A 26,654-nucleotide genomic window follows, 5' to 3' on the forward strand; every position below is an offset into this window, starting at 1 on the left:
AGAGGATTAAATGTTTTATTGAACTGCAGCCACAAAATATTTACAGCTACAAAAATGCCTCAATGCTGACACACTTGCACAAGATATAAAGTCACGTTTGGTTTGGACTGGAGACCAAGATCACAGCATGCGTGTGCTCAGCTGTCTGGCTGAAGCTGGTACCATTACAATAAAAGCTGGTAGGAAGTCAAGGCAAATGCTAAAATGTGCCTATAGATAGATAGCAAATTTCAGACTGGGCAAGAACATTTTGTATATGAACCTTAAAAAAAAGGAATTTAACTTAAAGCAAGACAAACTTTTGTTGAAATGTCAAGGATATGCTGGTATATATACAATGGTATATTCCAACACATTGTATAACAGTAATATAAGTACAGCATCTCACTGCTGAATAATTAACATGGGAGCCACATGTTGAGTGTCAAAAAGTGCAATGGGTTCTGTAGAGTGAATGTGACACCATTTGTTTTCAATGTAAACAGGCTGTTTCTCTGCATGTGATTTTTCTTTATGTAAATATGCCTAATAAATTGTTATTAAATAATCTGTAATTCTTTATTATCAGGATGCTCAAATAATAAGACTCTCCAGCTGATCCACAAGGCTGCAGCGCGTGTTCTGACAAGTAGTAAGAAAAGAGATCATATTCTCCTGTATTAGCTTCTCTGTATTTGCTTCCTGTAAAATCCAGGATTGAATTTAAAATCCTTCTCCTGACCTGCCAAGTTCTAAATGGTCAAGCACCTCTTATCTTGAAGAGAGTTTAGTGCCTTATTGTCCCACTAGAGCACTGCGCTTCCAGAGTTCAGAGTTACTTGTGGTTCCTAGAGTCTCTAAAAGTAGAATGGGAGCCAGAGCCTTCAGCTATCAGGCTCCTCTACTGTGGAATCAGCTTCCGGTCTGGGTTCGGAAGGCAGACACCGTCACCTCATTTAAGAGTGAACTTAAAACTCTCCTCCTTGATTAAAGTTAGGGAGTGATGAGTTGCAGCGTCCGCCTGACCCGGCACACCTGCTTCTCGTCATAGTCGTCAGAAATACTTACCATATAATCAATAATGTAATAAAACTAGAGTGAGGCAGGGCAGTACAGCCCGAACAGGCTCCACTCACATGAATTGATACTATAAATAAAATTTAATTGAATTGATTAGCCAAGATGTGCACCAACAATCATGAATTCTTATAGCAAATGGACTGATGTGCAAGTTATAAATATTCCTCTAACCCATACAACTACATACAGTAGGTCGTTTATTTCTACCCTCTAATACAACCCAAGAGACACGTCCTTAATGTATTACCCATCCAAAATAAATATAAGTTGTAATAAGCTACTCATACAAAACCATTTAATATGAGGTGGTTATTTGGGGGAGGACAGTCTCAAATATTCCATTTCTGGTCAGGGATTAGAAAACCACCGGCAGGAAAATCAGAGAGTAGAAAGTCAAGTTGAGGTGGATTGATGGCACAACAAAACATCAATCTTCTGAGAAACGGCAGACAAACAGTTTCAACTGAATTTTATGTCCAAATGTTTTGTACAGAATTGACTGTTTTTTATTGCAGGTCTTTGGGAAACCAAAAACTGCAGCCATGAGATCAAAAAGGGAGAAAGAAATTACACTTTCTATTCCGGGGATTTACGTCATGACCTCCTTCTCTGCCCTACTGCATTTATATCTGATAACACTCACAGTCAAATGTAATTCTTTTTTTCTCGTCTCATCTCTTTGATATGCTCTCTTGTGAGGTGGCAGCATTTAACCATGAAACTGATAAAAACATCAGAGTGACTTGATAAAAACATCATCATCAAATGAATAGAAATAAATAGTACTTTAAGGTTCAAATATAGATGTTTAAAAAAGGTATCTAGAGAATAGAATAAAATTGAATTTAGGCCTGACAATGTTTTCTTTGTAATCTCAGGCCAAATTATTTAAATGCATTGCTGATTCATCAGCAGATAATTTAAATGTTTTACAATTTCATTAATTACTTTGGCTAAAACACTCTTGGTAAATTTGACTATTTGACAAGCTTTGTGTTTTATTCCCCTATGTAGGATAAATGAAGGTGAAGATGAAGAAAGTGATAAATACCATAGGCTTGTGCATTCTGTAAATGCAACAACAAATTGTGTAACACTTTACAGTGTGTTCAAATGAACTACGGAGCCAGTGGTAACCAACCAGTTTGGTTTGTGACTCCTTTATCCTGTACTTGGCCAACAAGCAGTACATTTAAAACAATGAGCTGAAAGCATAGAAATAGAATGAGAGTAGAACAGACATTTACTTTCAAATCAACATGGCAGGATGGTCAGTGCAGCGGCCATTTCTATGTGTACTGTTGTCATTGCAAAGAATTGTGACTGTTGTAGCGGGCCAACTTCCACATAAACGGTGATGGGCTGTGGAAGAGGAGTCACAGATAACAGTATCTTTCCCAAACCCTTTAATTATCTTGGGATCCCTTAGATTCATTTTGGCACCCCTCAGTGGGTCCTGACCCCCAGTTTGGAAACCAGTAGTATACACAGTACTGTGTGTAAGATCTATGCAAAGCTAACCTGGAATGCATGGGAACTATATGAAGCAAACGAAGAAGAGTTACTGGAGTAGAAATGTTTTTTTGAGATTTAAGATTAACATAAATCTTTTAGTGCACTTGATCTGCTGCTTTTCTGCTTTGTATTGATGGGAAATTGAAAACCCGGACTCTTGACACTGAACAGAATCTACACTGAGATCTCTCTGTCCTTCTCTCTGATATCTGAGTCAAGGTGGGATTACAGAGAGTCACCTTCCATGTGTAGCTGCCTCAATGGTGAGATGTCAAGCACACGTTCTGCCACAATACTTTTGGAGCATATGGGGCTTACAGTCCTTCCTGCTGCACCTTCGTTGAGCAAGAGCATTACAGTAATCCTTTGTACAGATGAAAAAAGAAGGCTGAGGCTCCTTGGCGAGGGGGTTATCCATGACATCCATGACATGTGGTAGTGACACTGTGGCCTTTGTTTGATCAGCTCAAATCTTTAAAGGCCACATTGATGTTCCACTCCATGGCAGTTTCACCATTTGATGTTCCAGGATTATTCAAGTCTTAGTCTTTAGATGTCACACTTCTATCAACAGCTTTATAATACAGCATAATGTAGATGTAAAAAACAAGAAGCTCACAACAGCTCTGACAACTAATGGGGAATACTCATGGCCAAAAAAAAAAAAATCAGGAATCCAGGACAGTTACATGACTGGATTCCTGATTTTTTTTTTTACATGAACTTGCCACCACATGGAATGAATAATAAATGAAATATGTTGACTCAGGTCTGTGAATTTCCCCGCAACCCAAGCCTGGATAAGTGAATGACGAAGGATGGAGGGATGATTGAGATATGTGAATTAAAACAACAGTAGACCTGGAATCACACTGATCATTAATACGTTGGACTTGTTTGTGGAAGAAGGCCTGTTTTGACAAATCAGGTGCATGATGTTATTAATCAGTTAAGTCAGGGTTAGTGTTCAAGAAGATGTGCATGCCACTGCCAGGAAGTCAATACAAGTATCTGTGACAATAGTACAACCAGTTTAAATGGAGGTCAGGGCTTATGGTATGTTATTAGCTTGGTATTGATACAGTCTTGTGGAGATGTGGGGGAACAGGCCATGCCAAGGTAAGGCCAAGAGAAGGCTTTTACACCACTGCTGAGTGAAAAATACTGAGAACTGAAACAGGCATCACGATTTAAGGAATTTATATCTAATATATTTAATGATTTCTCAGATGTGCTCTTAGTTTGGGTTTCTGTAATTGCATAGCATCAGAGTCAGAGAAACCTTCGGAACACTAAGTTCAGTATGTTTCATTTGTATTACTGGCTACTTAAATGTAAATGTGCTGTATTTATATAGTGCTTTTCTAGTCTTAACGACTACTCAAAGCGCTTTTACATCATACATTCACCATTCACACACATTCATACACTGTGGCCGAGGCTGGCGTACAAGGTGCCACCTGCTCATCAGATAGACATGCACACACATTCACACTCAGATTTAATACGCTTTCATTTTAAAAATAACTTATTGTAATTGTATACTCTTTAACGTTGTACACTCTCTAAAGACTGTTGCAGTTTATTCCTGTGTGAGGGCCACTATTGATAAGACATCATTCCTGAATGGCGTCATACAGGGTGAAGCCAACTTGATATCTTGAAACAATTTTCTCTAGCAGTACAACCAAGCTGCATTATGATTAAAGGATATCTATACAGTATATACCCGACTTTTATGAGAAGTGGCAATGGCTTCTGCCACCTGACAACTACTTATAATCACAATCTTACTTGATGAGCACATGCCCTTGGCCCAAACCCACTGAGTCACCAACATTTAGAGAAAGGCTACAAGGACTTACATGTAAAGCTTTAAACCTATGCTCTATATCTTAATACATTAGTTCGGTCTCAAGAAAATTTGAAACATCCACAGGGGACTTAGTGGCTATTAAGCCAGTTGATCACCCTGCTCCTGTGTGAGAACAGAAATAAGGCAACAAGACAAAAACACAATTACAACATCTTCCTCCACACATATTGCTTCAATCTTAAATCCCAAAGCAGCAGGGAATTAAAATGACATTTTCACTAGAAAATAAATACTGTTTAACAAAATATATGTAAAGAATGCACAAATTATTATTAGGAGATGCTGGGCACCATATTGAATAATGTCAATCACTGACTATCAATCTGTTTCTAGGAATGTTAAAGCTAACCAAAATGCCAAAGTTGAAGAATTACCATATGTTTACTGTAATTTTCTCTGTCAGTGTGGATCAGCCATGTTTATGCGGCTGCTGCATATCATCAAACTCTTCTCCACCATTGACCTTCAAATCTCAGTTATTGCATTGGTAAATAAGAGCTCCCAAAGGCTTTTTTATCTGGAAACCACACATATACAAATACAAGTTTTTAATAAATACACATACATATATACACATATATATATATACTATATACATACAGTATATACAGTATACAGTAAACTATGTACTGTATATAAATTGAAATTCGAAATTCAGAATTTTAGAACTGACCTCCATTTAATGAATTACTTGGAATTTGAATTGAAATGACTCTGCCACAGAAAGTTGAATTTGAATTGAATCACAGGAAGTGGAATTAAATTAATGAATTAATTCCAGGAATAATGTGTTGAATCTCACATACTTTCACTGTTAGGAAGGTTACTATGGAAATGTAATTGCTTACTGTTATAAGTTACCCATTTTAAATGTGGTTTGGATTACTTTATTTTGATTACTTTATCAATGCAAAGCAAATTCCTTTTAATTTGATTAGTAACTAATTGAATAACACATTTTACCTCAGTTGCAATTTTGCTTCCTTTAATTCAAATTTAAATTGTAATTCTATATCCTATTTTTGACATCAATTCAAATTCAAGAATTGATTTGGAATTTAGGAGTCATTCTCTATTCAATATATATATGTATATATATATATATATTATGTATTCAAAATGTCGTTTTATTTCCAATCTCAAAAATAAAAGAAGCGTGGAAAATAGGAGGCAGATACAGGAGTGGCCATGACGTGTTCATGGGATAATCTGGTTTCCGCTTTGGCTTGTGTGCAGATGGCGCTGAGAAAAAAAAAAAAATGGGGACAGGCAGGCTATAGAGCTGGGCCGGATATTCACCCCTAGATAAGCCCTACTGAACCATACATCATGTCAACAGGGCAGTCTGTGCATCCCGATCTAAATACACTTTGCTGTCATCAATTGGCATGGCAGAAGAGAGGGAGAGGGAGAACTGTGGGATATCAACCAAGACTGTGTTTGCGTCTGTGGATGGATTGATAGTGCTGCAACTCATCTCCGAGTGGATGGGAGGGGATGGACAGACATTAGTACAAACACAACAGCTGCAAAGTAACAAGCCAGACCATCCTCCTTCAATATCCATTATTGCCTCCACTGAGTCACAAGCAGGCACCAAGAACATTGAATGAGTTTCAAACTCAACAGGAGATCCAGCAGCACGTTCATCGTTTGCCCTGATTGCTTTTACATTCCCGTGTGTTAAAATGGTGAGTTTTGACTATGGCTGTGTTTGGTCCCCTGCCTGCATGCACAGTTTGAGATTAGTCGTAATTACTCTTGTCCTCATGTGCCTCACGTATGGCACGAAACGTGCACTGAAGTGACCTTCTGCTCTGAATCTGTGAAACTGGGAGATTGGAATCATGAGCATGAATAAACGCACAAATACACAGTATTGCCCTTTGCCTTGTGTTTAAGCAACATAGATTAAGACGAAACACATGACAGACACAGAAGAACAGAACGATAGAGACAGAGAGAGAGACAGAGGGAAAGAGTGCCAGAGAGACAGACAGACAGAGAGAGAGAGAGAGAGAGAGAGAGAGAGAGAGAGAGAGAGACAGTGAGAGAGAGACAGAGTGACGGAGGGAGGATTAACTTCTCATCCAGTCTTTGCTGTTGCATAGATTGTAAGTAGCTTATTGCACAAAGCACCCTGCATGTAACCGGTGTGTTTGCATGATTTGTTTTGGGAGTTTTTTGTGTGGTGGACATCACTGACCTCATGCAGGCAACTGAGAGCCTAAAATAGTCAAAACTGGAGAATCTGGCAGGCTGTGCGCTTCTCAGAATGCATCCAAAGTTATAGAAGGGCACATGACCCTTTAATCCATTACGTTGAAAAAAGTAGATGAGTTCAGTAAAAAAAAAAAAAAATCTCCTCTAGGTTGTGCTTACCGTCTATTTAATAATGCACAGCCAGGAAACCAAATCCTTTGGATATTAAATGTATTCATGTGTTTTTGTGACTACAATCTGCTCCAGGCTGCTTTGTGTACTTTGTGTTTCCATTAACTATCTGTTCTTTTGTTCTTGTCTTGAATTGCCTTGTAAGTTTTTTCTAGTCAGGGCACATCCTCAGTGCAAAACTCCTGCTAGCTATGACTTGTTTTTTGTCATTAATTACTGAAACCATTGTGCAACTAGTGTGTTGCAAAGTCTCTGATGCAATTAACAACAACTCTGGAGTACAGAAACTAATTCACATTCATTTCAGGAAATGTCTTATACCCTTATTTCTCAAATCGCTACGCTCACTGCTAAGTACGGTGGCTGAGACTGTTCAACACAAATACAAAAGCTACAATACAAACACAAAAGGTACAACACAACGGCAGTGAGTGTGTTGTTGACAAACGGACCCGAAGGAGGAAAGTTCTCGTACATTTGAGAAGTAAGTGTACATGGTTCCTTGCTAATTACGATCACTGTTGCTACGTGATTGTCACAAATAAGCAATGTTGTTCAACATCTTCTTTATTTTCATATGTATACTCTGCCATTTAGGCTAAGAAGCTACTGCTATTCATCCATCCATCTTCGTCCGCTTATCTGGTATCGGGTCGCAGGGGCCGCAGCTCCGGCACGCGACCCCAAACTTCCCTTTCCTGTGCCACATTAAGCTAAGGGTCAAAATTACAACTAGGAGTTCACTTAATTATATTCTTTTTCTCTGGTGAGTGTTTTACACATGTATGGTATTTGTGTTACTGTTAAACATAGCGTAATAGATGTGTTTACTGAGTCAAGCACGTAAAGTTATCTCTATTTTTCCATTCTTCTGTTAATTCGGTTATTTAATGCATTTTGTGAAAATGCATTGATGATATGTGTACTGCAGAGGTTAAAAAACCAAATGAGCAGTTAAACATGAGTTTAATGATTTGAAGTGTTATTCCATGCCATGTTGAAGCTATGTTACTACGTGGCATGGTAGTGCTTGAGTTTCATGTATTTAGTGAATGCATTTAGTGGTAGATGCACTTTGGTTTATTACTTTTGGGTTATTTCATCAGAGCTCCAAGGTCATTTTATTTTTTGTTTTTCTTAACTTATGTGGAAAAAGGTTGAAACTAAGAGAAATACTCTTTTTCACAACTAAAAGGATATTACGAAAGAAAAGAGAAACAAGGTCATATTATTTTGGTATTTTGTGTGTTTGTGTGTGTGTGTGTGTGTGTGTGTGTGTGTGTTGGTGTGTGTGGTGTGATTAGGGTAAACAGATGTTTAGGATCGATTGTGGATTCCGTTGCGTGTTGGCTCCATGTTCCACCGTCCGTCAATACTCCCCAGTTCCGGATTTTTTGCGCAACGAGTACACACAAGATCTCGCAAATTCATGTAGAATAGAATAGAGAGGAAACAACTCTGCACTGTGTTTTCAAGATGTAGTGCAGGGAAATATGATCAGCTGTGAGCATGGTCCATTTAATTTTGAAAATTAATCAGATGTTTTATTTTGTTTCTGTGTTCAACTTGCTAAACTTGCATCCGGCAAAAATAGAAGCTCTGCGTATCTGCTCCAGAGGGCTGTGGATCGCCAGAGCTGGGACGGAGTTCAGACGCAGTCGTTCCACAGTTGTTCCACAGTTGTTCCACAGCCCGTGGAAATACACACATTGACTTCAATGGACACCCAATGACCATGGCACCGTTCCGGAGCGGATCTGCAGCAGTTACGCATCCAGTGGAAATTGGGGGTCACGTCCTCGGGCTGTTGACTTTTCCCAACATCCTCCTCCTCTTGTTCTATTTCCAAAGCCGGCAGCCGCTCTTTTAATCTCTACGCCCATGTAGCAGATATCAGAAGTCAATATCTGCTTTGGAAATCGTCTAGTCTTAATCTGCATTGCAATTTTGTACTTGTTGTGACTATGCCGGCCACAAGAAGTAATTAGGTTGTTGTTGTTTTTTTGTGGGCTCACTTTTATTCACAACATGCTAACCATAAGAGAGGATTCCATTCACTACGCTGAGGTAACTAGTGGCGGTTTGCCGGTGTTGCACCGGACTAAAACAATACATGCACTGAGACCAAAATGCGTTGGCCCACCTATCTACAGCTAAGGGAGACCGTGATAAGCCCTTTTTGAACAAACGGTGGCGTATTCCTTTAAGGGGCCGTGTGTGCCATGGAATTCTTCCGTGGGCCCATCTTGGAATTTTCGGCGATTCCGTGAAACTGCCACACATTTTGAGTTTAGGGGCTGTATACCTGTGTATTTCACAGAATTCTGTGCACACACACACACCACACACACACACACACACACACACACACACACACACACACACACACACACACACACACACACACACATTCTCTCTCACTTCTGTTGTCACTTTTGATCATGTGTTTTAGCTTTTGTGCCACTCCATAACATCAATCTTGTTCATCTGGAACCAAAACTTTGCTCGCCTACTGGTGTGTTTTGGGTTGTTGTCTTGTTGAAAGACCCAATTCAAAGGCTTTTCCTCTTTAGCATAAGGCAACATGACCTCTTCAAGTATTTTGATGCATTGAAACTGATCCATGGTCCTGGTATATGATAAATAGGCCCAACACCGCAGCATGAGAAACACCCCCTGAACATGATTTTCACACCATCCTGCTTTGCTGTCTTCACAGTGAACTGTGACTTGAATTCAGTATGGAGCTAGAACAGTGACAGTAACCTGTGGTGTTGAAAATAAAATTTGGCACTGAAACAAGAAATATTGGCACTGAGGGAAGGGATAAAGAGGGCGTGGTTTACAGGTAATTTACATAGGCTACTGGCGAGAGACCGCACCTCCACAGGAACCCTCACAGATGTGGTAAAACGTTTTCAGTGTGAAATGCACTATAACCATCATGCACAACATTTGCTTCCTTCGTTAAATACGGGCCATAATTGACACCTGTCAATCAATCAATCAATCAATCAATCAATCAATCACCTCACTTATTGAACACAGCACTACTGTTAGTTTGAACATTCCCCTTTCAATTACAGATTCAATTACACAGAATGAGCAGCATGCATGTCATGAATTTTGGGTCTGTTTGTTTTCTATAACTCTACAACTCTTACTAGTAAATTATTTGCCATGTAGAAATATCCCTTCAACCAAAAATAATTATTTATGGGGTTAGTAATGTTGGACTGCTATTATTTTGAACACAACTGTAAGTGGAGAAGAGTGACGGCAAGGACAATGATACTCGCCCAGTGACTGCAGATACAGTAGGTCCTCTCTGCAGATCAGTTCAATTTAGTTTACTTTGGTTCAATCCATCAATATCAAAGTCTAAAGTCAAGAAAACGGTCTTGCCCGCAACTTTGGGTTCAAGGAGTTTAACATCGGCTATAAATGGAATATTTCAACCCAGGGAAACACACATTGTATGGAACAACATTGCTAACAGTAAAACAATCCAAACAATCTTTTTAAATCTCTCCTTAATGAGTTATATTAAAGGGATATTAAGCCGGGGAAGAAAGGACCCTGGGTACGTAGATATGCTCCCGTGCAGAGCTGTGGTGCTCTTACCTGGATACGACAAGGGGCAAAATTAACATTTTCAACATCCTCATCAGCAGCTCTCCGGGAAACTGGAAGTACTTCACCTCCTGCAAGTAACAGAGAACAACACATGAAATAATTGCCAAAACAACATGGTTAAAAATGAGAGTAAAGCCTTGTGTGCACAGGACAATATTATAATATAATCAGTCTCCTCATCCGTATTCACAGATGCTGCGGTTTAGAGTAGAATGTAGAGTAGAATCTCTGAAGGTGTTTGATCTAATCATGTTTCAGTCCTGTGGCACTTTGCAGAGACTTTCTTGAAATTGGTAAATCAGTCATGGTAAACAAGATATATTTCATAAAACATTATTTATACTAAAAGTTATGTTACTATTGTGAGCATTTCGGTTTGATGGGGCAGTGAGCAGGCGCTGAGCTATCACTACTTTTTCGACTGATTCACATAATACAGTAAATGTATAAAAGAGTGATGTAGTGTAATGAGCAAAAAGCCAACAACAACCACTAGAGCTTCGAGCTTCTCGGCTAAGCTAGCTACAATGGACGCTGCCGCCTTGGCCGACAACATGCGATTACCAGAGATGGGAAGTAATGAAGCACAAATACTTCAAAGTACAAATACTTCGTTACTGTACTCAAGTAGATTTTTCAGATATTTTTACTTTATTATTTACTTTTGTGGCGACTTTTTACTTTTTAGCCTTGCATTTTACAAAATCGGCTCGTTCCTTTAGTTTTGTTCAAAAGGTTGTCTATCAGGTGTGATAGACACACGACTCACACGGTGAGTGGGCGCGCACGCCACACGGAGAACAAAGTGAGAGAAAAGTAAAAAAGACAAGCTGTCCGGAGGATAATCAGTTGAGATCACGTGTGTGCGCCCTTGAGAACTGTAAGTCATATAACTTGTCAGTCTTCAGTTCAGTTAAGCCTGTTGTATATTGGTCTATTGTTCTTACAAATTTAAAGTAAGGTAAAGTAAGTTAGTTAGTGATTTTGTTGTTTGTGTTTGTCACCTGTTAGCTAGGTTGCACCTGGCTGTTGATTAATAATGGCGATTGTTGAACGCCTCTGCTCACGTTTGTATTTTAGGTGCATTATTTACATGCTACGATTACAATGCATTAAGATAATGTAATTAATAGTGTTTAATAGTGTTTACGTCATTCAATCTAATTGGATGGGAATATACAGTACTGTGTGTTGCACTTTGTGCACCACTACAAGATGACTCGACAGATTTGGCTGCATTATTTGCGGCATAGCAGTTGCATCTTGATGGCGCTAGCACTAGCGCTTAGTAGTAAGGTTTTAAAATTAAATTAAAAATGAAGAAAACGGAGATCACAGAGATTGCATAGATCTGGCAGACAAGCAGCAAGACATTCCTGATCATCCTCGGCCTCATCTGAGAGAGATGTTTGAGATAGTAGGCATCAAGAATGACTCTTGAACTTTGTGCTGGGGAACTTTTTAATTAATGTCTGTTTAGTAATTCATATTTTATCCTTTATTTTCTTTTCAGAAGCCATATTTGAGCACACACACGTACATGTAGATTCCTTTAAATGTTAAGGGGAAGATTAAAAAAGAGAAACTGGATCTGTGAATTCTCACATAATCACAATTGAATTCATATCTTATTAACCTGGAGTCCCAGTCTCTGTCACAATAATCATATATGTTATGTTTCAGGCCTATGGGCAGACAGCCTTTTAAAATGTAGCCAATGGCATATAAAGAGCCTTTTTTTCATGTCCACTGAAGTTTCTTAGCTTGCTCTCTAGTAACATTCATGTGGTCCAGGTAGCTTTGCATGAAAAAATGGTTGTCTTCACAAGGTTACTTTTACACTTTAAGTACATTTCCAAGCCTGTACTTTAATTTTACATGAGTACTGTATTTGGTCTTTGTGTTCCCCTTGTCCTTTGTCAGATCGTTGTAGAGTTTTCAGTTTGGATTGTGGGTTTGTTTCTCTTCCCTGTCTGATGTTTCTGGTTGCTGTTAATTCTAATTTTGTATGGGCTTTCTTTTCTCCTTGGACTTTTTTTGCCTACTTTTTCCAGGTCTCTTTTTGTTTGTACATTTTTGGTTTAGAATTAAATTCATTATTATCCACTCCATTGCCTACCTTCTCTGTTTTTGGGTCTGCCATTCTCCGGAACCCAACAAAATCAGTACTTGTAATTAACCAGAGTATTTTTTAACACAAGTATCTGTACTTCTACTTGAGTATGGGAAGTGAGTACTTTTTTTCTGGCGATTACCCACGCACAGCAACACTGACCCACTCAACAAGAACATTCTTGAGGCTCTACTCGGTAAAGAGTGTGATTTCATTAACACTGACACGGCTGTCCTGATACAACAATTAACAGAGTTCCTAAAGCTGTTGATTGACTTACTGGGTCAAACACTTTTTGTCTCTGCTGTCAATAGCACAGAATACTCAACTTTAGCAATATCTGATCACGCTCCATTGTTACTCTCATTCACAGATCTCTCATGTCTCCTTCTCTACTTTGTGAGACATTAAAAGCAGAAGTCCATGGAGAGATATTACTCTGCTATAGGCAAAATTGATTAAATAAAACAAAAACAGGAACAGCTTATGTAAAAGGGTGGATTGTTTCTTAATTGTAACATAATACAATTGGACAGCAATCTCTCTCAGTGTCTCCATCTACAGAATTATATGAAGAAAGGCAAGATCTTAAGATGATTTATCATTTATTGTCAATGCAAGGGACTGAAAAGTTACTTGTACGATCCCACAGATTTCTTTATGAACACGGTGAGAAGGCAGGCCAAATTTTTCTCCCATCTATCATTAATAAAACCTTTAAAAGGTTTTTCTCTGAGCTGTATACCTTACAATGCTCTGCTGATGATGACACAGACATAAAAGGTTTTTTGACAACCTTGAATTTCTATACTGTTCTGTTTAGGTGAGTGAGATGGATCAACCTCAATAACCTAGTGAAACTGCCGACTCGATTAAACTAATGCAGAGTGGCAAGGCCCCTGGTCCAGGTGGATATTCTATAGAGTTCTATAAAAATGAATTGATAAATAAATCCCCCTTCTTTAAGGTTCAATTATGATCAAGTGCACATGTTCATTCAGTATGCGTGGCTTTGTAAAGAAAACCTTTAAAGCTATTACTGTAAATGGAATCAGGCTGTTTCTTCATTTCATTTTCATTAGAAACTGCAGGTCGGGCGCCCGGATAGCTCAGTTGGTAGAGCTGGCCCCCACATTTAGAGGTGTCCTCCTTGACGCAGGGGGGCCCGGGTTTGACTCCGAACTGCAGCCCTTTGCTGCATGTCACTCTCCGTCTCTCTCCCTTTTCATGTCTTAAGCTGTACTGTTGAATAAAGGCCTACAAATTGAAAAAGACACTGCAGGTTGTACTACAGGTTATTTATTTCTTCTTGCTCAGACCCAGTTTTCCAGATCTGGTCAAAAAAGCCAAGTGCTGGGTTTTTGTTCGTGTTTTGTGGGTGGGCTGTAGGAACCTGAAGACAGGTGTGTGGAAGGTCCAGTATATGGGTTTGAAGCTCCTTTTGTCATTACTTATCTGTACAACACAATGTTTATGTGAATGTCACTAACTTGGAAAAAACAATAAAGAAATTGGGAAAAAAGAAAATGAAGCTGCAGGTTATTCCATTTATATGGAGCATAATATTTAAATGCAGTTTTGCTTAGATCTGTCCTAAAAAATGTATTACGTAGGAGCAAGGAATCACCCGTGCGAGTGCCATAGAGACACGATTTAAAGTTTGGAAAGCTTGTTAAATATGCAGGCAATTTTTTAAGCAGGGCTTTGTAGATCATTACAATGCTGTGTTGCACCCTTCTTAGAGCCAAGGAGGTATTTTTTATATTTGTGTCCCATCAAGGACTCTGACCTGGAGCGCCTTGCCTCAAACTCTCACGGAGGCTTTAATAACCTCAATATTAAAACCAGCTAAGGACAATTCCAATTGTAGTTCTTATTGCCCCAGCTCTCTTTTAAATGCGGACAGTAAAATAACTAAATAATGTTCACCTAAGGCTTCTGTTACTGCTACTGGGAGGAAATGTTGTTAGAGGATCTCACCAGGGCATTGTTTGCCGTTGCAATCAAACCTTTATATATCGAGCTTTAACTGCCAGTTTTAGTCAAGGAATAATCAGATGTCTTTCAGAGCACTCACTTTCTTAACACATGGACGATTTTGTTATTGTTTATTTAGTTTCCAATATTGAACATGCCTAAGAGGTTTGGAATTTTATCATGTTTTAGATTTGAGTTTTCAAAGAGTGAATGCTTTCCTGAAATTATCTAGCACCTCAGATCCCTGCATTCCCTCCTTACAGTAAGATGTGGAGAAGCAATTTTACATATTTAGGTTTGAATGTCTGTCGACAATTATCAGACATTACATATTACAATTTCTGCAAAGCTGGAATAGTTTGCATATGACCACTGTTGGGAGGGTGAATTGCATTAAAACACTGCTTCTACACTTTTTGTACCTTTACCTTTTCCAATGTTTGCCAGACCTGTCTTTTTACCCAAATCTTTTTTGTATAATAAACAAATGAAGTCCCTCTTTTCTATGGAAAGGCAAGACCCCCAGGAACAGCAGAGGGCTTTATTAAAGACGCATAGATCTATAGGCGGACTTGAACTTCCTAACCTAAGAAAGGATTATTGAGCTGCCAATATCCACAAAATGACACATTGGATCCAGGAACCAAAACCTCTTGAAAGGTGACATAATAGGTCAAGGCCAAAAAAAAAAAGGCCAAACAAATCTGTTAATGAAACAAAGGTTTTCCAAACAAAAACAGAATGTCTAGGTGCAGTCACTTTATAATAAACCAGGTTACAATAAAACTGACTGTAACAATGCAGTAAGTATTCAGCTTACAGTAACACACTTGTAATGTAGCAGGTGTGAAGTTATAGAGTGGATGCAAATATAGACAAAATTAACACCATTCTAGAAACCAAAAACATGTTTTATCATGATGACAGTAAGTCATGAGGAAAAAAAGCCAGTAGAAAAACAAAACAAAGGTGAAGAGTTGGGAAATGAATAAATAGGCTATTACAGCACATCTGTGCAGTGAGATGAAGCAGCAATAAAAGCTTTTTGATACTGTTTTGGAATGCCAGGGCTTTTAGACCAAATGACTGATTCTGTGTGTATGTTGTGTTGTGTGTGTGGTGTGTGTGTGTGTGTGTGTGCGCGCGCATGTGTGCATGTGTGTGTGCACGAGTGTGTGTGAGTGTTTGTGGAGTGGGGGCTGGTACATTTTGCGGTTATGTTATGTTCAGTCTGTCAACATAGTATTTAGAGTGTGTGTGCATGTGTGTGTATTGTCTGTGTGCAGGAAGGACAAGCTGTCACTAAGTCCCTCATCTGCTGACAGTGAAACCAACACACAGCTGTTTCTGATAGACGCTTGGTACACTCATGCACACACACACACACACACACACACACACACACATATAGAACATGAGCTTTTACATGTACATACATTTGCATACAATTACATATACTAATGTATCAAGCTTGTTTTTACAGTCATGCATTAAGCCTTTTTTAAATCCCTGTTTGTCTGCGTGACGTGTTTGAGAGACGTCAGAGATTGTCTTGTGTCCAATAAATGCTGAGATAATATTATGAACTATGACTAGGAGGCAGAGTCAAGGCCGTTTTTTCACTAGAGAAAAACACCTGTCAGCCCGAAAAATATACTTTGAGCTGGTAGAGTCGCAGGGACACTGCTCATTCAAGAAACAATCCACCCTTGAATTCTCTTGAACTGTTAAATGTTGTCAGTGCATGAGGTACAGAGCTGCTTTTTGAATACGTGCTTTCATTTACATTATCACATTTCTGTTTGCCCTGGCTTTTAATAAAATGTATATTTAAATACCATAGAGCACAACAGTTCCGGAAGGGCATGCATGCATACATGTTATGAATCAGGATTTTGATAATTAGCCATTACCGTCCAAAATAGACTTATCACAAGCTACTGTATGAGATTGTGAAAAAATTGTTTATTCTCCTGTAGTAGCTACAAGTTCATGTGACATCAACCTTATTTGAAAGAATGGGAAATTTACTTCCATAGCTGTTCAAAAAGTGGGCGGTCACTGATGAGCTCTATTGCTTTTCATGAAACCATAAATCTGCATCATCCATTTTGTTCTTAAACTTCATATGTTGTTTGATTTTCTCATAGAAAAACATTTAGTTTTTCTATTATAGTCTGCTGTTTTACTCATTTTAATGTTGCTTGGCCTGTGGTATTGCTGCTTGTAGTTTTCTCTAGAACCATTGTACCCCAGAATTACTCACAGAAGGACCCCAAAACACTTAATATGCAACCCCACTGTATACTACTGACTTACTGAACACATATATTTTAGAGGAAAACATTGTAGTACTACATTATCATGACAGAAATGTTAATGGTTACATTGCAGATTTACATTTTACTCACGAAACATCCCAATTAAATTAGTAATCACAGACGTTTGCCTCATGGATTTATGGTGGTGCGCACGTAATGAGAGCCAATCAGAAGAAATCTGTGTTATTCATCCATCAGAACGGGACCAAGTACAGAGACGGACTCAGCCAGCTCCAGAATGTGTGTGTGTATATGGTGTGTGTGTGTGTGTGTGTGTGCTTTAGAGAGAAAAAGGGGGGAAGAAATTAATTCAAAAGTAGAGAAGTCGATCGGAAGAGTGGATCTCGAGATATTTGAAAAACCACATATACACACACAGAGTGTCCTCAATTTTGTAATTAGATGCCATTTATTCCATCGTCTTAATGACTATGTGAAATATAAATGAAAAGATTTGTTGATGAGCCTGAGCTGAAAGCCAGAAATTTCAAGTAAGAATTTTATAATCTCCGCTGTTTGCTTGCAAACCCCAAATTACATGGTCCATTAAAAAAAAAAAAAAAAATAGAGGCCTGTGCACATTCAACCATTTTTACAAAAAAAATAGATTCTTCATTGTTTGGGCAAATATGGCATGGAAAGAGAGGCCAACACATTTCATTTATGCTATGTATACTGTAAATGCAAGCATGCATAACACCACGTCACACCACACACACACACACACACACGCACGCACACACACGCACACACACACACACACACACCACACACACGTATTCATGAATGCAGGGTGAGCATGACTGTCCTCACCTTTGTTTCACCTCCACCATGCCAACTGCTACACAGTGGATTCTAATCTCAAAAACAACTTCTTTATTCTACACTAAAAACCGAAAACCATTTTTCTAGAGAGCAGAGTGTTTCCTAATAGAATTGAATCATGCTGTTCTTTCTCTCTCTCCCTGTGTTGTCAGCCAAATTTCTTTTTGGGAAATAGTGAACATGAAAAACCTTGAGGTCAAGGTGTTCAGGGTTGTTGAGAGGCACCCATCAGGAAACAATTAGGATACACTTTTTTTGTTTTCCTGCTGAAAGAGTACAGATCGTCTTGGAAGGCTCAGTGTGAACAGATTGTCTGGTTTCAGCCCTCTGTGTTTGTGACAAAGAAAACACAAAAAAGCTAATTTATTTGCTTTGTACTTGGGTTTCCATTATTAGATGTCTGATGTTTAAAGTGCTCTCCAATCTGTTGTGTTTTATTCATACTAGCAGCGTGAGTTTAGGGATGGAAATATTGAACTTACACCAATTTGGTCCAGAGTACTGAATTTTTTCATCAGCTATCAAGTGGATTGCAATAAAACATTATGTACAGACGTTGATGGTGCCCAGAGAATGAATACTAATGACTTTGGTGATCCCCTAATTTAGCTCCCAACGCCATCACGAGGTCAACGTTTTAATGTGTCCAGTGCTGTGATTTATGAGTAAATACCTGCAAAACGTATAATGTCACAATCAGCCTCAGCTGTACTTTGTGTTCAGTGCTAATTAACAAATGTTAGCATGCTAACACTTTAAACTGAGGTGGTTAATATCTCAGACACTATAGGCTACCCACCAACCACCTCCAACAGGAAAGAAATTGTGTCATTTGGATTTGGATTGGATGTATAATTATTCAATTTCAAATCCATTTTCATGGTTCATGTATTTCTTGCAATAAGTTTAGTAAATTATCAGCCAGTTGCCTGCATTAATGCATTTTCTCTGTTCATCTTTAGCCTCTTAGCATTCTTTGTATTCTTATTTAATTCCACTTCCCATTCAGTCGTGTGTGAATTATATAAGTGAACATGAATGGTACTGTATGTTGTTGACTTCATGTCTCTGTGAGCGATTGACAACTAATCTCCTCACCGGAATCCCTTTCCATGGATGCACTGGGTCCGGCTGAAAGGCTATAGACAATCTGCGTGACTCTTTATTATGTTAGATTTTGTTTCACATTTATAAAATGCAGAAAAAACTATTTGAATGTCATCATGCTCTTGGAGATGTCTTTTGCCATTACAATGTGCCTGACGGCAATTTGCAGCAGACAAATTGGCAATTTGATGAGCCAATTTTAATGCCGCTCTGGGATCAAGTTAACCATTCTTACGTTGTGTGTTTCTCTTCTTCCCTTATCTAAACCTTGAATTCTTTTTTTCACGCTCCTTTTTGGCAATTCCAGTGTGAGCAAGATAACCAGTCTCTAGTGAAACTGAATGTAGCCATTATCAGCAAAGAGCACCTTTATGGTAGAGTGTGGTTGTGAAAACTATACTTTGATGGGCTTCAACGGGCTAAGAGAGGCTGTTTTACAAAGATAAGGTTGAAAAAATATTAGTTGAACTGAATTTGTGTGTGTGTACTGTGAAGTCTTTCCATTGTAGACTTAGAATATCTTCCATCTTAGGACAAAAAAAGTCCTCACATGGTTATTTTGGGCTTAAGCTTGGCTTTTTAAAGGTAAATGTTAGAATCAAGTATTGGTTGAGGTTGGGGTAAAAGGTTGGGGTTCAGCATGTAGCAGTTATGGTGAAGCCTCAAGAATTAAAAAAAACAAACAGAGATAGTAGTTCAGGTCTGTGTTGGCGTGTAACACATGGAGTGGAGGTAAAGCAACAGGGAACAGGAAATTGGGTAATTTGTTGTAATAGGAGTTGTGGCTTCCGAATCCATCATGGCGTTTAAGAAGAAGGAAGGGGGTTTCACACGAAAGAGGTGAGATAAGGCAGCCAGGTAGGTGGGTGGGCGGGTGTGTGTGTGTGTGTGTGTGTGTGAAGGGGGGGGGGGGCACAAACACCACCAGGCATTTTAACCAACTGACCTGCTCAGAGAGCTGCTTGCCTCTAAGGAAGAAGCCCAGCAGGCAGCCAATGACAACGGCCAGCACAGACAGGATGAGTAGTCCGTTCTGCTTGCAGACATTCTTCACCCGCCCCCACACTTCGTCCAGAGCCACCGCCATCCTCCTCCACCACCTCCTCCTCCTGCTTGTCCTGGTCCTGGCTGCAACTTCGCAAACTCCCGGCAGCAAAACCACCAGAGCAAGCCCCCCCCCACCTTTTTACCAACTATTCAGCCATCTTGAACCAGCACAGAGCCAACAGCCGCCACCACTCCGGTAGAAATAGAAAAGTGTGGACACAGCAGGTGGGGCAAGGATGCAGACTACTGAAGGAGAAGGTGGGATTGAGACAGAAGACAGAAATTTGAAAGAAAAAGTTCAAAGAAAACAAAAAAGGTTGGGATCTGCTTAAGTCAAATTAAGGAGGTAGTCGTCCAAAAATAAAGCACTTCAGGAGTTTCTGTGTTCCTTTTCTGAGCTGCTTCCTTGGTTATTCCACATGAGACTAAGAGCATCACACACTCTTTATCTGTGTCTATATGTGTCTGTCTCTCTCTCTCTGTCAGTCACCTCCCTCCCTGTCACTCTCACCCCCCACACATTCGTCCTGGTGGCCAACAGGGGGCTCTGCGACAGCTGGTGGTATTGTCATCAGGGTTAATACCACGATCCTATTAGGCTGTGCTGCACGACTCAGATCTAAGGCTGGATTAGAGAGCTCTCTGAACAATTGGACAGCGGATTGTTCCAGACCACAAAAAAATAAGAATAAAACAGAAAAAATGTACAAGTGACATGAGGTGTATAACAGCATAGAACATAACAGTGGTGAGTTGTTGAACTGTTTTTCTGTTTTACAGACGTACCGCACGCATGATTGAACATAATGATGGTGACACAACTGAAGGTACACAAAAATAAGCACATAAACACAGTTAGTAGGCCTATGTGTCCTGAGCCACATATTTTTGGTTTAGTGTGGGCAGGGCAAAGTGAAGGTAGTGAGTCGTGGAGGAGATTTTTTCTCTTTTTCCTTGCAGGTGCTATTGCTTTGTTCTTCCTGCACAGTTGTCTTCCAGCCGCGCTTCTCCAAAGCATGTGCTTCCAGTTGCTAATTGGAATTTGAAAACTTAAGTTTAATCAAAAATAAATAAATAAAATCCTATCCAAGCACTTTCATACTGTGTGGTTAGCAGTCCATTAGGCATTAGTATGTCAACCAATGCATGTCAACACCATTGAATCCACAATTACCGCATTTTCTACATAGAAGGGGTCTTCAATTTGCACTTGCTGTAATTGGATTATAAATCAATAGCTTGATTCTAAATCAATTTGCACAAATTGTCTTGTGTAGTTAGAAGTCTGGCTAAAGATGATCTGTGTTGGGCAAGTTGCAGTACTTGAAAAAAAATCTTTTTAAGAATAATACCAGAAAATGAGACATTGTGTTCTGAGAGGATAGGATACGGTATCAAGGTACTTTCTGATGACCAGCAGTAAACCCCATGCAGTGATTGAAATCTCAGTGATGCTGCAGAGCTCACCTCTGAACAACAATTAAACAACATACTGCTCATCCGTGACTACACATAGTATATGCAGTCTGGCTCATGTGTTGTCAGAAGTAGGCTTACAGTGTTACATTGATATAATCCAAAGACCAAATACTAAAGTCTTAAGGAGATCAAAAGGAGATTGAAGCAATAAGGAGGGATGAATACGGGGAAGATGGACTGTCAGCCTGTATTACACATGCTGCTAATGATGGCCTGGTACAATATCAGGGTATTCTAAAGTACACCAAGGGGCCAAGCAAACCCAAAGACCAATATACACAAAGTAAGCTTTAAGTGATTGAAAGGCTTGAAGACCTCTTGATTAGTTTATTAATTGATATAGTTCCATTTATGTCCATGGCAATCATTTCCCACTGAGACTAATTTTGTACATCCTTTTTTTTTGCAATCAATTTTTTTATTTGACCCTTGTGTTGTCTTCTCGTCAACTGTGAAAAATACCTTTTGTTTGCTTTTTTCCAACATCATTGCTTTTTTAAACGTTTTTGTCACTTTTCAACGTTGTGGGTGCTTTTCCTTATGTTTTTTGATATTTTTAATGTCGATATTTTCAGTGCTCATTTCAAAGGCCCATTTTTTGTGACCAAATAAAAAAAGAAATTTGCTGAAAATGGGTCAATTTGACCCAAGGACAACACAAGGGTTAAACAAATATGCAGAAGTGCAAAACATTGGTCTAGATGACAAAATACAGAAAAGTACACTACACATATTGAAGAAGGCACAGTGCACCCTTTCCACAATCTGTCCTTGTGAAATGGTTCCACACCAAAACAAAGAGACTAAATACGGGAAGGAGGGTTCACGGTACGGCATAAAGGAGGACCCAAACGCAGAGTAGGCAGGCAGGCAGGAATGATTATTGACAAAGTCCAAAAAATAAGAACAAGGGTGGAGTCCAAAAAACACTCCACAGAAAAACGCAGGCACTGTGAAGGTGAGCAGGCACAGGGAAAAATGCGTGGGGAAAACACTCACAGGGAATGACAGGACTGCAGGCAGGATGACGAGGAACACAGGTAGGCACGCGGGCAGGAAATAAAAGGCACGACTAGGAAACAAACAGGTGGACACGGGGAGACGGCAAGTTGACAGCTCACAGGACGACGGCAAATCAGGCAAACAAATTGGAGATCCATCAAGAGACAATGATTACACTGGGGTTAAATACAGGAGGTAATGAGGTAACGGGGACAGGTGAGACACAGGTGGATACATTAGGGCGGGGCTGGACAATCAGAGACAAAGTGAGCTAGACAAGACTGACACGACAAGACGGAAGCTGCTATCAAAATAACAGGAAGTAGAACAACGGGACACTTACGGGAATCACAAACAGAAATCACAGGACGGGAGAAAACCAAGAAGAAACACAGGGAAGGCCAAACGGGGAAATGAACCCCACAACAAAACCCCAAAACCACAAAGAGGGAGACACAACAAAAACACAACAGCAAGAACGACGTCTGCAGCTCACAAACAAGACACACTGAAACAGACACAGATAAACCCACAAACAAACAAGAGGCATTGAGACAAAAGGGACCAAACACACACAGATAGAAGCAAGAAGGCTGTAGCATATGTCTACAAATATTGTACATTATTCATGAAAATAGAATGACAACTTTATTGATTTAGCTTTGAAGCAACCCCAAAAGTAGGGAGATGAACATTCTGCAGCTATGTTTCCATCCACACGATTTTACACGAATTACGTAATATTGAATGAAAAATTCCTTATGAGTAAAATTCGATGGAATTTCATGAATATCGACTCAAGGGAAACACGATCGGTCTCATCGGATTTTATCTTGAAAAATGTGATTTTTTTTGTTGAGCTAAAGGAGTCATCATGCAACATTTTTGCTAAGTTGGACAAATCAATTAATTTTTCCTTTCTCTTTTGACAACTCATAAACTTGAAGACATTAAAAGCAATACATGTGAAAAACAAGATTTTAAACCACCATATACTGTAAACATATGTATCAATTTGTTTATTTTGTACAAATTTGTTTTCCCAATGATGTTTTGAGCTGAAATGTAATCATGGTGTCGTAGCCATTTATTAAATAGAGAAACATTAGTATGTAGCCCATGTAAATAAATGCCACACAGGGCAAAATTACTTTTGGGGTTCTTGTATCTTTAATGTTGTTGCTGACAACAGGTCTTGTTACATGAGATTAATCTGCTTTTGCAGTTCAATGGAGTGCTCAATAAAAAATGACTGACACCAAAAGCAAATTAAAACACAATGTTTACATATTTACAAACGTTTTGACGTACCATTGACGTACCAATGACGTACCTACAAAACACGCAGGTTTAATTTAAAAGTCTATTGATTACCTCGTAACGAGAAAAGTGTAATTGGGTTGGCAATACATGTGTCCCTAAACATGTTTGCTGTTGCAATTTAGTTGAATAGACATTCAGTTATGGGAGACAGGGTTTCATAAGAACTGACATTAGGTCCATCATGTGCAAATGTCCTTGACCTGCGCAGTGATGATGATCAAAACAGAGAGAAAAGAATGCAGAAAGATGTTCATCACAGCGTGTTATAGAAGCAAAACAGCGAGCAAAGATAGGGGTTCTGTTGGACAGTGGCGCAGATGGGGGAAAAAAAGTCAAATAATTGGAAAAAAAATACTAAATGAAAAATATGGAAACCAGAGGAACCAGATGAAAAAAATATCATGAGACCACAAATAGGCCCAAAGTAGATCAATTTATGAGGTTTTAGAGGACAAAAAAAAAAAAATCTTGCAATTACAAGCAACAAAACAGTCCTTGTGCATACACCCTCAGACCTCCATCATCCTGATTGCATTAAAGTCCTGCACAATGCAAACAGCTTATTTCATTTCCATTAACATCAATGCCCCACGTGTGTCACATGGGGAAAACCAGAGGCTCTTCTGTTATGTTAACATAACAAGCTTTTTCATGATGGGTTATATTACTCTAATTGTAATCCCAGATGCCACATCTGCTCTGAGGCTGCTGTGTAATCCTTGACTGGGTTCCAGGATGCGCTGTCGTCTGCGGCTAAAAACGTGGACTTGGAGGCTGGCGGGCCCTGCGCACAGAATCCACTGTAGTCTGAAACGCAAATCGCTAATGTCATTTTTTTTGCACTGCAGAGAATGTCATTTAAAAAAAGGCAATGGGCCACTTCAGTTGTAGATCAGAGAGCTTTTCAACAACTCTTCATCCACCACAGTGAAAAATAAAGCCACCGACACAATGTGTTTCACACAGCAGTGTTGTTGATATGACATCGCTCAAAATCTAATTGCTTTAAGGAGATTTTACAAGGCAAAAGCCTTTGAGGTCCTCCTAATGACATTTCAAAGTAAGGTTGTTTCAAATTCACCATGAAGAATGTATTCAACAGCCTAATGTACTTGATCCCAAAACAAATGGCTTTCCACTTGCAACACACAATATGGGCATAACCTAAACATGTTCCATCCTCATGTTTTCTACAAAAGCGTAACATGTTGCTTTGTTGTTATGGTGTGAAGATGCCTCTAGAAAAAGTTTTGTTTGTGTTTGCACATTTGTGCTTTCGGTGGATAGAGAAATGTTCAAATCATGGGATTGGATGACATTCTATGGAGAGCAGGTGTAAACTGTTATACCAACAATTAATTGACAAATGACTCCAGCTCATTTAGCTGAATTGTGTGTTTTGATGTGATGCTCTACCCCCTGATGCTGTGAGAGCTATAAACCTCTGACGATGCAGTCATTATACTCTGCACCGCTCTGAATTTCAATCACTTTTTAAAATTTATTTCCAGACAGGCTATGCACTACACTGATACCCAGGAAATACCAATGGATGTGTTAATCAGACTATTTTTGAATTTTAAAGCAAGAGCTCAAGGATGTCGTCAAGGTGTAAATTGATGCATTGTTTTCAGTTTGTGAAAATTACCTAAAGGAAATCGTTCTGTTCAAGGCAATACACTTTTGTTTACAGGGTGCATAACAAGCAAGGGCGAAAAAAAATTCCAATTAGAGTGAGAAGAAGTGTAACACATTTGATGATTTCCTTGGATTTACAGTGGCAATAATTGCTGTGCAGCACCAGGAGGGTCGGCATTATCTGTCATGTGGCTGAGGGCAATGATGCAGGATGTTTACCAACGATTCTCCACGCCCTCACAGGGAGGAGTGGAAGCTAGAGGAGGGAGGAGGGGGACGAAGAGCCAGTCAGTGCCAATGTCAGAGATCGTGTCACTGATGGGAACACTTGCCTCTTGTGTCAGCGCGACACATGAATGAACAAGGCACGGGAGGATGGACCTCAGTATGAAATGTGCACACTGAATTTGAAACTGCATTTGTGACTGTAATGTGTCCAATTTTGTACGTGCGTGTGTGTGTGTGTGTGTGTGAGTTTGCAAATGTGAGTGATGTACAGTATATGAACAAGTAGGTGAGTGTTCTAACTGCCACAACCCCCTACCGCTGTCAAATAATCTTCTTTCTTTTACCAATTTTTCCCTGTTTCTGGATTGGACTGGCAGAGATAATCTGGGATTAGAGCGAGCAGTCAGGCCGGGTGTGTTCCTCATTCATTTAGATGGAGCAGAAATGTTCAACATCCACAGGTCATTAGCTGAAGGCCCAAACATATTCCATTACATATCGTCTCAGGGCAGTTTTTTAGAAGATTTTGGAACTTTGCAAGTTACAGTAAACTGAGAGAAAGATGAATGTATTTGGCTATAGAGAAGCAGCTGATTCTATCAGTCTAAATGAATGTAGTCCAGAAATACTGTCAGATATGAGTGACTGACAGGTACGATTTTTGAATGATCTGATCCTTCTTCCTAAATGTTCTTTTTGTTCCCTTCTGTCCCTCTGGCACTTTTCCAATTGATGTTCCCATATCCAGATTATTCCAGCATTGTTGAACATTTTTCCTGTAACAAAATGTCTGTGGGTTTACTGATGGAATACATTGTATTGGGGAGCAAAAAAGATTTTCTTTGACCAACTGCTCCATTCCTTAGCAAAGGTTATCCGTCTATTCTTGCTTACAACCCTTTTGTAAAGCTCATGCATTTTGGTAAGCAGTAGTGAACAGAAATACAGGCAAGCAAGATTGGAAAAAACTTGTTCACAAAAAATGGAGACAAGCCAAAAGCCCTTCAGTATCCCTTAAATAATCTTAGTTCAGTCAATACTAGTGACTTGTACCTTTGAATCTCCAAAGGTCAACCTTTGGTTCTTAAAACCTTTGTTATTTGAAATGTTTGTT

General features: G+C 39.3%; 1 protein-coding gene across 1 annotated transcript in view; it reads right to left on the minus strand.

The window, feature by feature from the left end:
- Positions 1-20,348, minus strand: part of slc1a7a (solute carrier family 1 member 7a) — a 36,021-nt gene extending 15,673 nt beyond the window's left edge. The window contains exons 1-2 of the mRNA XM_032531526.1: positions 19,770-20,348; positions 10,469-10,548 (exon numbers count right to left, since the gene is read on the minus strand). Coding sequence (XP_032387417.1) covers positions 10,469-10,548; positions 19,770-19,910 — 221 coding nt within the window. The 5' untranslated portion in view covers positions 19,911-20,348. The remainder of the gene's footprint in view (positions 1-10,468; positions 10,549-19,769) is intronic.
- Positions 20,349-26,654: the final 6,306 nt, after the last annotated feature.

The sequence above is a fragment of the Etheostoma spectabile genome, chromosome 12 (assembly GCF_008692095.1).
Source record: "Etheostoma spectabile isolate EspeVRDwgs_2016 chromosome 12, UIUC_Espe_1.0, whole genome shotgun sequence".
NCBI classification, from domain to species: domain Eukaryota; kingdom Metazoa; phylum Chordata; class Actinopteri; order Perciformes; family Percidae; genus Etheostoma; species Etheostoma spectabile.